Genomic DNA, 13223 nt, shown 5'->3' with positions numbered 1-13223 from the left:
ACCAGTCAGGGCTGAAAACTATTTCTAAATAAACTCCGTGAAAACAACAGTGTCGTGCGGAAGATGAAAACCTTTCTTAGCTGTGACACGTCCAGCGGGAGCCGGGGCCTCAGGCTGGGCTCTGCACCCCCTGCCCGGGGTCGGGGGGGCAGGGTGGGGGTTCACGCACTGGGGTGCTGGCTTGCGTCCTGTCTGCCCCGTCGTGTGCTTCCTCCTGCCTGTACTGTTGTTATAATCGTGCAGCTTGATCACATGCTACACAGGCAGGTGACGCATCGCACATATTCCACGAGGAAGGGAGCGCTGTGTAAAGACGCGACAAAGGAGAGGCGAGGGCGGGGGGCAGGGGACGGAAAGATGAGGGAGAAATTCTTCCGAAATCTCGAAGGCTCTGCACCCAGATCGCCTCACCTTTGGCGTGGCACCTGCCCCCACGTACAGACGTACAGACGCCGGATTTGAAATGCACCCTCCACGGGGGAGGGCGGGGTTTATGCCGAAGGGAGGGCCTGGGGCGCCGTGTGCCGGGCGCGCTGCAGACAAGGGCCTGGGCACCGCCCGGTGAAACAGTGAGCAGGGGGACGGTCAGTTCCATACACCTCTCAGCTCTCTGCACGTCTTTCCACGTGGCCGTCCCTTCTAACCTTTTCAATTTGTCAACTAGCACCGGGCCTGGCTGCTCTAGATTAGGATAGATAGGGAGTGGGCTTACACTCTGGGTATTTTCAACAGAGATTTTGAAAAATGACTCAGTCCGGCCGGTGTGGCTCCGTGGTGAGTGTCGACCTAGGAACCAGGAGGTCAGGGTTCGATTCCCGGTCGGGGCACATGCCGGGGTTGCAGGCCCGTTCCCCAGTGTGGGGCGTGCAGGAGGCAGCCGATCCACGACTCTCTCTCATCCTTGATGTTTCTCTCCCTCTCCCTTCCTCTCTGAAATTAATAAAATATACTGAAGAAAACGCCACTTACTGAAAGTCTTGTGTCCACTCATGTGCACGTGTGTACGCGTGGACGCCCTCCCCCGGGGCATCACGGAGCGTGAGTTTTCGTCGAGGGCCCACGGCTTAGCAGGCTGGTCTGCCTCCTGTGTGCACGTGGGAAAACAGGTTACTATTGCTTATGTTTTAGAACATTCCACGTGAATTTATCTTCTCCACTAGCCGGTAAATTCCTTGAGGGTAGACTTTATTTTGTGTCCCTGGCATTTTCAGCAATCTTGGCATATCGCAAATGCCCGGTATGTATTTACTGAATGTCTGACATCGACTGGTGCTTGGCCCGGCGTTGGTAAATACGACACGCATCCTACCGTTCCACGATCATTTACGTTAGACCATTTGAGTGTGTCGAGAAGTCTTCACTTTAAAATAATTTTCCTGAGAAATTATAGTGTCATGTAAGGCCTATTAACTACAATCTATATTTTAACAAAAATTAAGATTATTACTTTTTTTACTTCTCTCTCTCTCTCTCTCTCTCTCTCTCTCTCTTTTCTTCTTTTTCCCAAATATTGACAGACTTTATTGGGGGGAGGGATTCCCACCTGGGATCCCACCTCTTAAATAAAAAAGTGCCTAGAAAAGAAGGGGTTTAGAAGCCTTTGTGCACCGTCTACACTCTGGGCCCCCAGGCACGAAGGGGGCAATGGCTGAGGGCTGGAGGGGTGGGGGCAGGCCCTTGCCACCCGCATGCCCACGTTCACCCTGAAATGAGGGTGAGATGCTTGGGGGGGACTAGGGAGCCCCCAGACCAGGGGCAAGATGGCAGCGGGAGGTGTGGGCCGCCACAGCTTCCATCAAGGAACCGCGGGTGGCGCTGGGGCCACGGCTGCCGGGCAGCTTGCTGCTGGCATCCTCAGTGGGGAACTTGTTGCCACAGCTGAGCTCCTCGCCACGCCGGGGGGGAGGGCAGAGGGGGGCGCAGGGCAGAGATGACCATGCGCTCTGGCCCTCCACGGGGGAGGGGGGGACCGAGAGAAGCAGGTGGGCTCTCACGGTGGCTGACGAAGTGGTGGCATTGCCACGCGTGGCGGCACCCACCAGGTCACAGGCCCCCACGCGGAGCATGGGGCACCCAGTGCCCCCCCGGCGTAGGCCCCCCCGCCCCCCCCCACCCGCCGTCAGTCAGCACGGAGCAGGGACAGCCGCAGGGGCTCGGGGGCCACCTGGCCAGCATCCTGTCCGCTGCCTTCCAGAGGGTCTCGCCGTGGATGTGATTGCTGTCTGTGCACCTCAGGCCGACCGCCTTCTGTGCTCCCTCGGCCACAGCTCACAAGCTGCGAAGGTTGGCAGGGGCAGCATCCTGTCGGCTCATGGGGTGGGCGTGGCTGACACGATGTCTGGCGTCCTCACGTTCTCCCCTCACCTGGGCCCTGAGACCATCTGACGGGCAGAGGTGACGAAGTGAGCCCCGAGGAGCCAGGGGGCGTCACCGGCAGCGTACGTTATTCCGAACAATTAACGAAACCCTTTGCCAGCAAAACATACGAGGGAGGTTGGGGTGTTGTTTAGTTATTTTTTGCATTCTGAAAATAAGCCAAAGATTTGCCTGTTAAAATATAAGGAAGATAAATACTCAATATCAAACCATGTTTTTTGAAAGTTTTAGCAATGGCCCGGCCGGCGTGGCTCAGTGTTTGAGCGTCGACCTAGGAACCAGGAGGTCGGGGTTCGATTCCCGGTCAGGGCCCGGGCCCAGGCTGCGGGCTCGATCCCCAGTGTGGGGCGAGCAGGAGGCAGCCGAGCCATGATTCTCTCTCATCATTGACATTTCTATCTCCCTCTCCCTTCCTCTCTGAAATCAATGAAAAAAATGATTTAAAAAAAGAAAGCAAGCTTTAGCCGTGTAAACAGCTCTAAATTATTTTAAGTTTGGTGTTTTCTTTGGACCCCACAGAAAGGGAGTCCTGTCTGTTTTCTAGCCCCCCCCCCCCCCCCCCCCGCCCCTAGAGAAACACCGAATGCGAATGCGCGGAGCTCAATGCAGCCTTTGTTCCCAGGCTGCACGGGGCTCAGGCGGATTCTGGCTAATCCGCTGCTGCATGTGGGTGAATGTTTTTGGTCCGAGCTGATCGGCAAAGCCTTCCGACAGGAAAGGCAGGTGTCAGCTGCCGTGGCACCAGCGCGGTGACGTCAGGACAGCCAGCAAAGAAGAGGGCGAGTCGCCGGGAAGGGGACCAGGGCACAGGCCTTGGCCCTCGGGTCCCAGGACCAGGGTAAATCTACCGACTGGGAACGTCTCGGGGCTCCGAAACCGTGAACCGCAGCTTCTAACTCCCCTGTGGACGACATGTTTCTCTTCTCCTTAAAAAATCCCAATTGATACACATTCCCTCAGTGCTTTATGCTTGTTTAATAGAAACTCGTTCGATTCCAAGTCCTTGAATCCCACCAGTGCCAGTTCTCTCCCAGGAACAAACTTCAGGTTCACTCAGGGGCCGTGCCCACCAGGAAGCGTCTCTTGTTTTTTAAATTAAATGTATTTTCACTAGAGGCCTCTGCACAAAGTCTGTGCATGGGGGAGGGCGGAGGGTCCCTCAGCCTGGCCTGCGCCCTCTTGTAGTCCGGGAGCCCTCGGGGATGTCCGACTGGCGGCTGCTGCAGAGGCAGGAGAGGCTCCCACCACCACCACTGCGCTCGCCAGCCTTGAGCCCGGCTTCTGGCTGAGCGGCGCTCCCCCTGTGGGAGCGCACTGACCACCAGGGGCAGCTCCTGCGTTGAGCGTCTGCCCCCTGGTGGTCAGTGCGCGTCATAGCGGCCGGTTGTTCCGCCGTTCGGTCAATTTGCATATTAGCCTTTTATTATATAGGATTGATTTCAGAGAGGAAGGGAGAGGGAGAGAGAGATAGAAACGTCAATGATGAGGCAGAATCATGGATCGGCTGCCTCCTGCACGCCCCCCACTGGGGATCGAGCCCGCAGCCCGGGCCTGTGCCCTGACCAGGAATCGAACTGTGACCTCCTGGTTCCTAGGTCGATGCTCAACCACTGAGCCCCACTGGCCGGCGCTGTTTTAAATGTATTTCTGCTTCTATAGTTTGTTAAGTGAAAGCACCTCGTCGTTAGCCTCCTGGCTCGTTACTAAGCCGTGAGAAAGGTGTTTAGGAGACGAAGTCAGCGCTACAGGCGGCTGGGGAACGTGGAGCCTGTAAGATGTGGTGGTTGGTGATACATGCAGGCCCCTCGTTCTTTCTCACCTTTTCTTCTTCCTCTGGACGTGGCGCGAGGAGGGACCGTGGGGGGCGGGGGGGCTCCGTCCCACCTGCCGCTCTGCCTTTTCTGTCCTCTGCCTCTGGGGGAGTCTCACCGTCGGGCCCTCGGTGTCTGGGGTCCCAGGTTCTAGAGTGAAGCCGGGTGCCTGCTGCCTGGGGAGGGGCCGCCTGCAGTGACCGGAGCCCAGGCTGCAGACACCGTGGGCTGTCCGCAGGCACGAGGGTGGGGGGGGCTGTTCGTCTGTCCCTGCAGTGTGGCTGCTGTGGAGGAGTCAGGGGGTGACCCCCGTGGGCATGTGACCCAGGCTCCTCCCGGGGGCTGTCGGTCCATGATTCTCTCTCATCATGGATGTTTCTATTTCTCTCTCCCTCTCCCTTCCTCTCTGAAATAAAATATCTATAATAATAAAAGCGTAATATGCTAATTAGACCAGACAGCAGAACAGCCTCCCGGATTTCATTCTGGATGAAGCCATGGAGGCGGGGGCCGAGGCAGAGGCGGTTAGGGGAGATCAGGCAGGCAGGCGAGTGGTTAGGGCAGCCGTGGGCAAACTACGGCCCGCGGGCCGGATCCGGCCCGTTCGGCTGTTCTATCCGGCCCATTCGGCTGTTCTGTCCGGCCCGTTCGGCTGTTCTATCCGGCCCGTTCGGCTGTTCTATCCGGCCCATTCGGCTGTTCTATCCGGCCCATTCGGCTGTTCTATCCGGCCCATTCGGCTGTTCTATCCGGCCCCTTCGGCTGTTCTATCCGGCCCGCGGAGCCGAAAGAGCGGACGGTTCTCTCGCTCTCCCCTCCGCTCCTTCACCAGCAGCAGCAGTGTGAACATGGCAACGTCGGGAAACACGGCCGCAGCTCCTTCTTCTGAGTCCAGTTTAAGAACCCATTGTGGCCCTTGAGTCAAAAAGTTTGCCCACCCCTGGGTTAGGGGCAATCAGGAAGGCAGGCAGGTGAGTGGGTAGGAGCCAGTGGTCCCGGACTGCGAGAGGGATGTCTGACTGCCGGATTGTGAGAGGGTGAAGGCCAGGCTGAGCGACCCCCCCACTCCCCATGCACAAATTTTGTGCACTGGGCCTCTAATATATATATATATATATATATATATAAAATGCACAGTCTTACAGATGATACTGGGAGAACCACCTCAGCTGTTCCCCTGTATCGGGCCAGGACACTGGTGTAGGGACGCCCAGCCGTTGGCGTGGGACCCTGTCAGGTTCGAGTCCTTCTTGTTCTCATGACCACACAGGGCCTCAGCATCAGGCAGTGCCTGTCCACATCCTAATCCGCCTGGAAGTGTGAAAAAAAGCCACACGGAAACACGACTGATGTCTGGGTGAGGGACACCAGCGGCCAAATCCCATCTCGTGAAACGTGGCCCGGGGATGCCCAGCGCTGAGTGACACCTGATGGGCTGTCGCAAGACTTTGGCAGGAAAAAGGTGCCTAATCTCCCGGCATCAAGTGAACGTCAGCCACCCGAGCCTCTCGAAGGATAGAAAGATGAACGGAAGGGAGGACGTGGAGGTGGCAGATCCCGGCTCCGAGCTCCCAAAGCTGGGACTCGATGCTTAACCGTGACAACGGTTCCTTATCTCTTCAAGATTGTCCCGTGATCACCTGCTAAGTGACAGAAGTCGGTCGGAGAAAGACAAGTATCACATGATCTCACTCCTACGTGGAATCTAATGACCAACATAAACGGATGAACAGAGTGGATGCAGAGACATGGGAGCAGGAATCTCGGAGGGAAGGCGGGGGAGGGAGGGTGGGAGGGAGGTCATCAACCAAGGACCTTGTGTGCATCTATGCATGGCCCATGGACACAGACAATAGGGTGGTGATGGCCTGGGGCATGGGGGGGGGGACTAGAGGGGGTCAATGGAGGGAAAAGGGGGACATATATGATACTTTCTACAATAAAGATCTATAATAGTAAAAGAATAATATGCAAATCGACCGAATGACCGAACAGCAGGAGGACCGTCCGGACGACCTTCCGGACGACCACACTATGACACCCACTGGCGCCAGGCCAGCCAAGGTGGGTGCGATGCGATTGGTTTGGGGGCCGCGCCATCACCCCATGATCGCCCTGTAGAGGGAGGCCCAGGCCACTGGCCAGCAGGGTGATTGATAAATCGGGGGGCTCCGTGATTGCCCCAAAGAGGGAGGCCCAGGCTACCCAGGGGCAGCAGTGCTGTGGTGGGTGGGCAGGGCCTCCCTCTGTGGGGGCGATCCATTGCAGAGCTCCGGCCGGTGGGCAGAACCTACCTCTTTGGGATGATTGATCGTGGGGCTCCTGGACTGTGAGAGGGCGCAGGCCGGGCTGAGGGTCCCCCCACCCACCAGTGCACGAATTTTGTGCACTGAGCCTCTAGTTTATTAAAAAAAAAAAAAAAAAAAAGATTTTCCTGTGATCAGAGAAATGCCAGAAACTTCCGAGAGCCTGTGAACTTTCTAGAGAGAATAAACACAACATGGATGTGCAGGGCTGGACAGTGTCTGTGCATCAGCGAGATAGGGGGCCCAGAAGAAGTCCTGTCGGCAGTTGCGGTGAAAGGTATGAGACAGCCATGAGCTGGCAAACGTGTGCATGGGCTGCACACGGAAGCAGCGCGTTTCTGGGGGGAGAGCGGCAGATTTGAGGACGAGCTGGGCCGCCCGATGGACAGGTGTGGGGGTCACGTTGTGTCCAGTTTGTTTGCAGACGGAAGGCCTTAGGTTGGCTCGGGCGCGAATGAGCGGAACATGACAAATGGCTGCTACGCTCGCAGGGACCTCGGCGTCTCAGCTGCTGGTGTTGGTCCAGCTCCTTACGATCAGATGGACATTTTCAGAGTTTCTTCCGTCGTCGGTTCCCCTCAGACTTACTGTTTCTCTCTCTTTTCACCTACGCTCTTTTGCCTACTTTTCTGAGCGCTTAAAAATACTTAAATATTTTTTGTCTTCCTCTTTTGTGTTTATGATAGTGATGATTTTCTTTTTTTAAAATATATATTTTTTATTGATTTCAGAGAGGAAGGGAGAGGGAGAGAGGGAGAGAAACATCAGTGATGAAAGAGAATTATGGATCGGCTGCCTCCTGCACACCCCACACGGGGATGCAGCCTGCAACCCGGGCCTGTGCCCCGACCGGGAATTGAACCTCGACCTCCTGGTTCATAGGTCGATGCTCAACCCCTGAGCCTCGCCGGTCGGGTGACAACTCTCTTTCACGTGATGCATCCGTGCCTAGTAAAAGCCCATTTTAGTAGAAATGTGGTAACTGTTGCTGATGACACGTTGACATGATTTCAGACTCACATGATCTTTTCTCTTCTTCCAGGTAAGTGACTGAACGGGGACATGAAGAGCCGATAATTCCGATGACCGCCATGTTGCAAAAGGTACTGCGCGTTTAGTGTCGCGGCGACAGGGATCCGATAAGGGACACAGAGGTCGGGATGTAGCCAAGCGCTATTTCGGTAAAGACAGGTGTGGCCTGTGTGTGTGTGTGTGTGTGTGTGAACAGGTTTGAAGATGTTATAGCTTTAAGAATAATTGGGAGAAATGTAATAACTGATGGACTTCCTTTCTGTAGTCTAGGAAGTCATCTGGGAATGGAGAGAGGAATCGAGCACCTTTCAACGTATTCACTGGGGGGCGGAGGGACGTGGGGAGGAGTTGGGGCGCAGACACAGTGGGAGTCTTGGTGTTTGGGTTTAGGGGTCTGTTTCCTCTCAGCCAGCGGTTCTCAACCTTCCTGATGCCGCGGCCCTTTAATACAGTTCCTCACGTTGTGGTGACCCCCAACCATAACATTATTTTCGTTGCTGCTTCATCACTGTCATGTGGCTACTGTGATGAATCGTCATGTAAATATCTGACATGCAGGATGTATTTCCATTGTTACAAATTGAACATAATTAAAGCATCGTGATTCATCACAAAAACAATATGAAATTATATATGTGTTTTCCGATGGTCTTAGGCGATCCCTGTGAAAGGGTCATTCGACCCCCAAAGGGGTCGCGGCCCACAGGTTGAGAACCGCTGCCCTAAGGGCTTATGGTTTGTTTTCTGCGACCAAAACGTCATCTCAGAGTTCCTCGTGACGCTGATTCCTGCCAGCTCATCAGTGTGACGCCGTTTGATCCTGGATAATCCGATAGGTTGTATCCGGGTGGAGAATCCCCCTGATTCCATTTATATAGGGTGTCCCCCCAAAAACGTGTATCCATGTTGAATGATTATAAAGTCGATGTTTATGAACATCCGTGTCCTGGTAGGACTGTTGGTCTGCGTGTGGAGAGCACAGAGGGTAAGTGAAGGGGTTACATGTGAGCCAGAGGGAACATCGTCCTGAGTTTTCTAAAGCGTTTTCAAGGCTTGTCTAAACGTAGGGGGTGCGAGGAGCAGGCGGCACAGACACGCTTTTCAGATGGGGGGACCTGGGGTTGCTGATGGGAAGGGTGTGCATTTTTGTCGGCCTGTGGTGTCAAACATTCTTGGACGTCGGTGGTGCTGTGTCTTGTCTTTTTGCACCATGTTCACCCAACGCAGAATTGAGACCTTGCCTGCAGTGGGGGTGTCGGCCCTTTGTTCTGACCAAATAGCATCACCTAATCTGCTGACATGTAGATAACGCAGTCCCTCAACCTCCGTGTTTCTGCAGTATGTTTTCCGAGAAACGTGTAATTGGGAGTAATGATAGAAGATGCTGGAATTAGATTTGTTCCTCTTAATCCACTTACGTGTTCCTGACGGTCCGTCAGGCCTGGGGCGCTCGGGCCTCTGTCTCGGCTGATGGAACAGATGCCTCATGTTGCCGTGATTGCGGTCTGGACGCGGCCGCAGAGAACAACCTCCCTTTGTTCCGTCCTGCTTCCTGTTTTGCTCTGGGTGGGAGCTGCGTCCAGTCGCCATAAAATCCCTTTCTCCTTCACTACAGAAAAGGAGGAAATGAAAACCCGATAAACCAAAAAAGAAAGGAAAGTGAAAATTCAGGGACACGGACAGCAGCGTGGTGACTGCGGGGAGGCCAGGTGGGGAGGGTGGAGGGGGGTGAGCGGCGATGGACGGAGGCCTGACTTGGTGCTGAACGCACGGTGCAGCGTGCAGGTGACGTGTTGTCGAACTGTCACCGGACGGCCAAGGGGTCCGGCCGCCTGTCACCACGTGAGCCAATTCGGCAGAGACAGGGTTGGATCCTCTGTGAGCGTTTATCCCAATCCTGCCGGCAGCAGGGGGAGCAGCAGGCCACCCACAGACATCTGCTCTGCCCCCCACACGCCAGCTGCTTACATTGGGTAGAAGGACGAAGATTACATGGGGAAATGGGCAAAAGGGTGCGCCAAAGGGGCAGTTCACAGGTAATGGGGGCTGGGGATTTGCAAAGGCCTGTGGGTGTGCAAAGGCCTGTGGGTGTGCAAAGGCTGGGGGTCTTCAAAGGGCTGGTGATATGCAAAGGGCTGGGGGTGTGCAAAGGCCTGTGGGTGTGCAAAGGCCTGTGGGAGTGCAAAGGCCTGTGGGTGTGCAAAGGCTGGGGGTCTTCAAAGGGCTGGTGATATGCAAAGGGCTGGGGGTCTACAGAGGGCTGGCGGCTCTGGTTTCTGCATCAGGTTGTTGATCTTTCCAAGATCACAGGCAGCTCCCGGCTGGGGAGGATGGGCCGCATTTCCGGGGTGAGCTCCCAGGGCCCACCTGCACCTCCCAGCCAGGTTAGCATGTGCCTTCTTTAACCAGAGCAGCCCAGTCACGGCTAACAGAGCAGGACCGACATTCCTTACAGTCATCGCTGGGCCCCACACTCTGCTTCTGCCCCCGTCAGAATTGTGCCCCTGAAACCCGTGTGGTTTTGTTAAGCAGTGTCACCCCAACAAATTCAGTAAAAAACAAAGCACTATGAACTTTTCTGCAAGGAAAGAGCAGGATCCAGGGGAGTGTCCCCGGGTGGGCTGGCGGGCGGGCATTCCTGTGCCCTCTGGGGAGACCTCTGGTGGGGAGGGGGGGAAGGCCCAGGTTGGGGAGGCGGGCAGCCCAATGAGATGGTCACTTACTCTTTTCCTAGAAAACCTGCCTCCTCCCCCACGGCTCCTCCATCGAATTTGCATGAGTCACTTGCAGTCCTAGCAAAGCTCAGAATTCCTAGAGTCACTGCCTTGGCCATGAGGTAATCGGGGCCCAGCGGGAGGACTTGGGTAAAGGAGTGCCCTCAACCGTATTCTTTTTCTTTAAAAAAATTTTTTTTTGTTGAGTTCAGAGAGGAAGGGAGAGGGAGAGAGAGAGAAACATCCATGATGAGAGGGAATCATGGATCGGCCGCCTCCTGCATGCCCCACCCTGGGGATGGAGCCCACAGCCCAGGCCTGTGCCCTGACCGGGAATCGAACCCTGACCTCCTGGTTCCTAGGTTGACGCTCAGCCACGGAGCCACGCCGGCCGGGCAAACATATGCTTTCGTGTTTTAATTTTTGTGAAAACACACACGCCAGAGCGAGCGTGCTCTGCTTGGGCAGGTTCCAGAACGACGCCGGCCCACGTCCGAGCCCACAGCTTGGAGGCGACGCCGCGGAGGCTGCAGGGGCCTGGCCGGAGCCGCGGCTGGAGGAACTGCCTGCCGGCCGGGCCCTGGGCCTCCTGCCTCGGCAGCGGCTGCCCTGCGGCGGCGCAGGGAACTGCAGAACGCTTACAGGTCGGAAGCGCTCTGGGCTCCTCGGAGAACTCAGAGCTGCAGATCTCGCAGGAAGAGCCCCTCACAGAGAAGCTCCCTCAGCACCGCGGGGACTGAGTGCTCCGCGGTGAACACGGTAACACCGTAAACACGGTAACACATACAGTAGGAAGGTCCTGGGACTCTCAACAGCCCGGCTCTGTCTCTCGGCAGAACCCCAGCGCCCTGGGGGCTCCAGCAAAACGGGCTGAGCTTGGCCGGGCTGCCCGCGTGCCTGTGTCTGCACAACCAGGCGGACAGACTCCAGAGGAGCGAACTGTCTTTTTTACTTTAGAACGAGGCTCACGTTCGGCCCAGCAGCGCGGCTCAGGGGTTGAGCATCCACGTAGGAACCGGGAGGTCAGGGTTTGATTCCCGATCAGGGCACCTGCCCGGGTTGTGGGCTCGATCCCCTGTAGGGGGTGTGCAGGAGGCAGCCAACCCATGACTCTCTCTCATCAGGGATGTTTCCATCTCTCGCCCTCTCCTCTCCTCTCTGAAATCAGTACAAATATATTTTTTAAAACTGGCAGTGATACAATCTATAATAATAAAAGCCTAATATGCTAATTAGACCAGATGCCCTTCCAGATGACCTTCCGGAAGAAGCTGGGGCTGCGAGGGAAGCCCAGGTCCCAGGTGCCAGAGGGAAGCCGGTGCCGGCAGCCGGGGGAAGGAAGGCCTACTCTTGCAGGAATTCCGTGCACCGGGCCTCTAGTATGATAATATGCCTGGAAGAAACCCAGACTATGGGAAAGTGGCAGGTAAAGGGGTGACCGGTGACGGTGTCACCCGCCCGGACTGTGGCTCCGGGGCCGCTGGGAGCGGCTGGGACACAGCGGAGCCCGAGCGGCCACACCCGGTCCGTCTGTTGTCCGAGGGAAGACTTGGTGTTCTGTTTGGAGAACAAGGAGACGCGTCCAGAAGCCCTTCCTCTGTCGAACAGAAATGAGAGAATTTGAAATCTGTTGGCGGCTCCTCAGTTAGGGGAATTCGCTCAGTTCTTAGTAACGGTCCGTGGCAGGTCAGGGCACCCTGTTTTCATCCCCCATGCTCTCTCGCCTGAGCACGGCTGGCATCACTCGGAGATGCCGTGAGTGCCAGAGCCCGGGACACGCCCCGCCTCCCACAGCCGCAGGGAGAAGGGCGTCTGCTGGCTGCTTTCTTTCATCGGGAAGCGGAATCAATGTGATCAAAGGCTGTTTAGGGACAAAGAGCACCCTTTGCCTCACCGCTGCCGTGGGGGGGAGGGGGTTGCTGCCTCTCTAACGGGGTGAGAAACCTCTTGAGTGGCAGTTTTTCCCTGGAAATAGGAGGCATTGCAATGACTAGAATCATTGGCCTGATTGTTTTAACCAGTTAACTGTCACACGTCCAAAACAAAAACCACCCCCACATGCCACGGTATCTCGAATTTAATTCAAAAAACCAATTTGCAATCTATACTAACAAAAGGGTACTATGCTAATTAGACCGGGAGACCTTCTGGACAAAGCCATGGTGGTGGGGCCGAGGCAGAGGCCATCAGGGACGATCAGGCCAGGAGAGGAGGGCATTTGGGGGTGAGCAGGCCAGCGGGGGGTGGGGGGGGACAGTGGGTGCGATCAGGAGAGCAGGGGAGGGCAGTTGGGAGCGAGCAGGCCAGTAGGCAGAGTGGTTAGGGGCAATCAGGCAGGCAGGCAGGTGAGCGGTTAGGAGCCAGCGGTCCCAGATTGCAAGAGGGGTGTCTGACTGCTGGGATCGGGCCTGAGCCGGCAGTCGGACATCCCCCGAGGGGTCCCAGATTGGAGAGGGTGCAGGCCAGGCTGAGGGGCACCCCCACCCCGTGCACGAATTTCGTGCACCGGGCCACTAGTGAATATTATGATTGCCTGATTACCTGTAACTGGAAATCACCCAGTGTCATATCACTGTTTCCTTTCAGTTTATATAACGCGTGCGCCTTCAGCAATACCATCGCATTGATTTTCTCATGACGAGATAGTGTCTGTAGATGCTTATGGCGTACAGAGGGTTAAAGTGCCATCCATAAGGCAGTGTGCGTAGCGCTATAACCTAAGATGATAGTGTTCCCAGTAACTGCAGACCCGCAGACCTGGCCCGACCACCATGGACTCGGGGGATGAGGTGGGGCTGCAAGCTCCCAGTGTCTCACGTGCCCTGGGCCTTCCGGCGACCAGCCCTGGCCAGGAGCCACCACCGCTGCCCCGGCAGAACCAAAGACGCGGCCTCACCCAGTAAACCCCCAGGGATCCAGGAGCCCTGTGCTAGGAACCGGGTCCGAGACCAAAGATATATTTCAATAATATACTATATATATTA

At 56.0% G+C, this 13223-nt stretch overlaps 1 protein-coding gene across 2 annotated transcripts in view; it reads left to right on the top strand.

The window, feature by feature from the left end:
* Nucleotides 1-13223, top strand: part of ANK2 (ankyrin 2) — a 337929-nt gene that overhangs the window by 66688 nt on the left and 258018 nt on the right. The window contains exon 2 of one of the 2 annotated variants that reach the window (XM_036303241.1): nucleotides 7536-7596. The exons of the other annotated variant lie outside the window; for it this stretch is intronic. Within the exon in view, the coding sequence (XP_036159134.1) occupies nucleotides 7576-7596 (21 nt within the window). The 5' untranslated portion in view covers nucleotides 7536-7575. The remainder of the gene's footprint in view (nucleotides 1-7535; nucleotides 7597-13223) is intronic. 2 annotated transcript variants of the gene reach the window in all.

The sequence above is a fragment of the Myotis myotis genome, unplaced genomic scaffold (genome assembly GCF_014108235.1).
Source record: "Myotis myotis isolate mMyoMyo1 unplaced genomic scaffold, mMyoMyo1.p scaffold_m19_p_36, whole genome shotgun sequence".
Classification (NCBI taxonomy): Eukaryota; Metazoa; Chordata; class Mammalia; order Chiroptera; family Vespertilionidae; genus Myotis; species Myotis myotis.
This window is presented reverse-complemented; position numbering and strand designations above follow the sequence as displayed.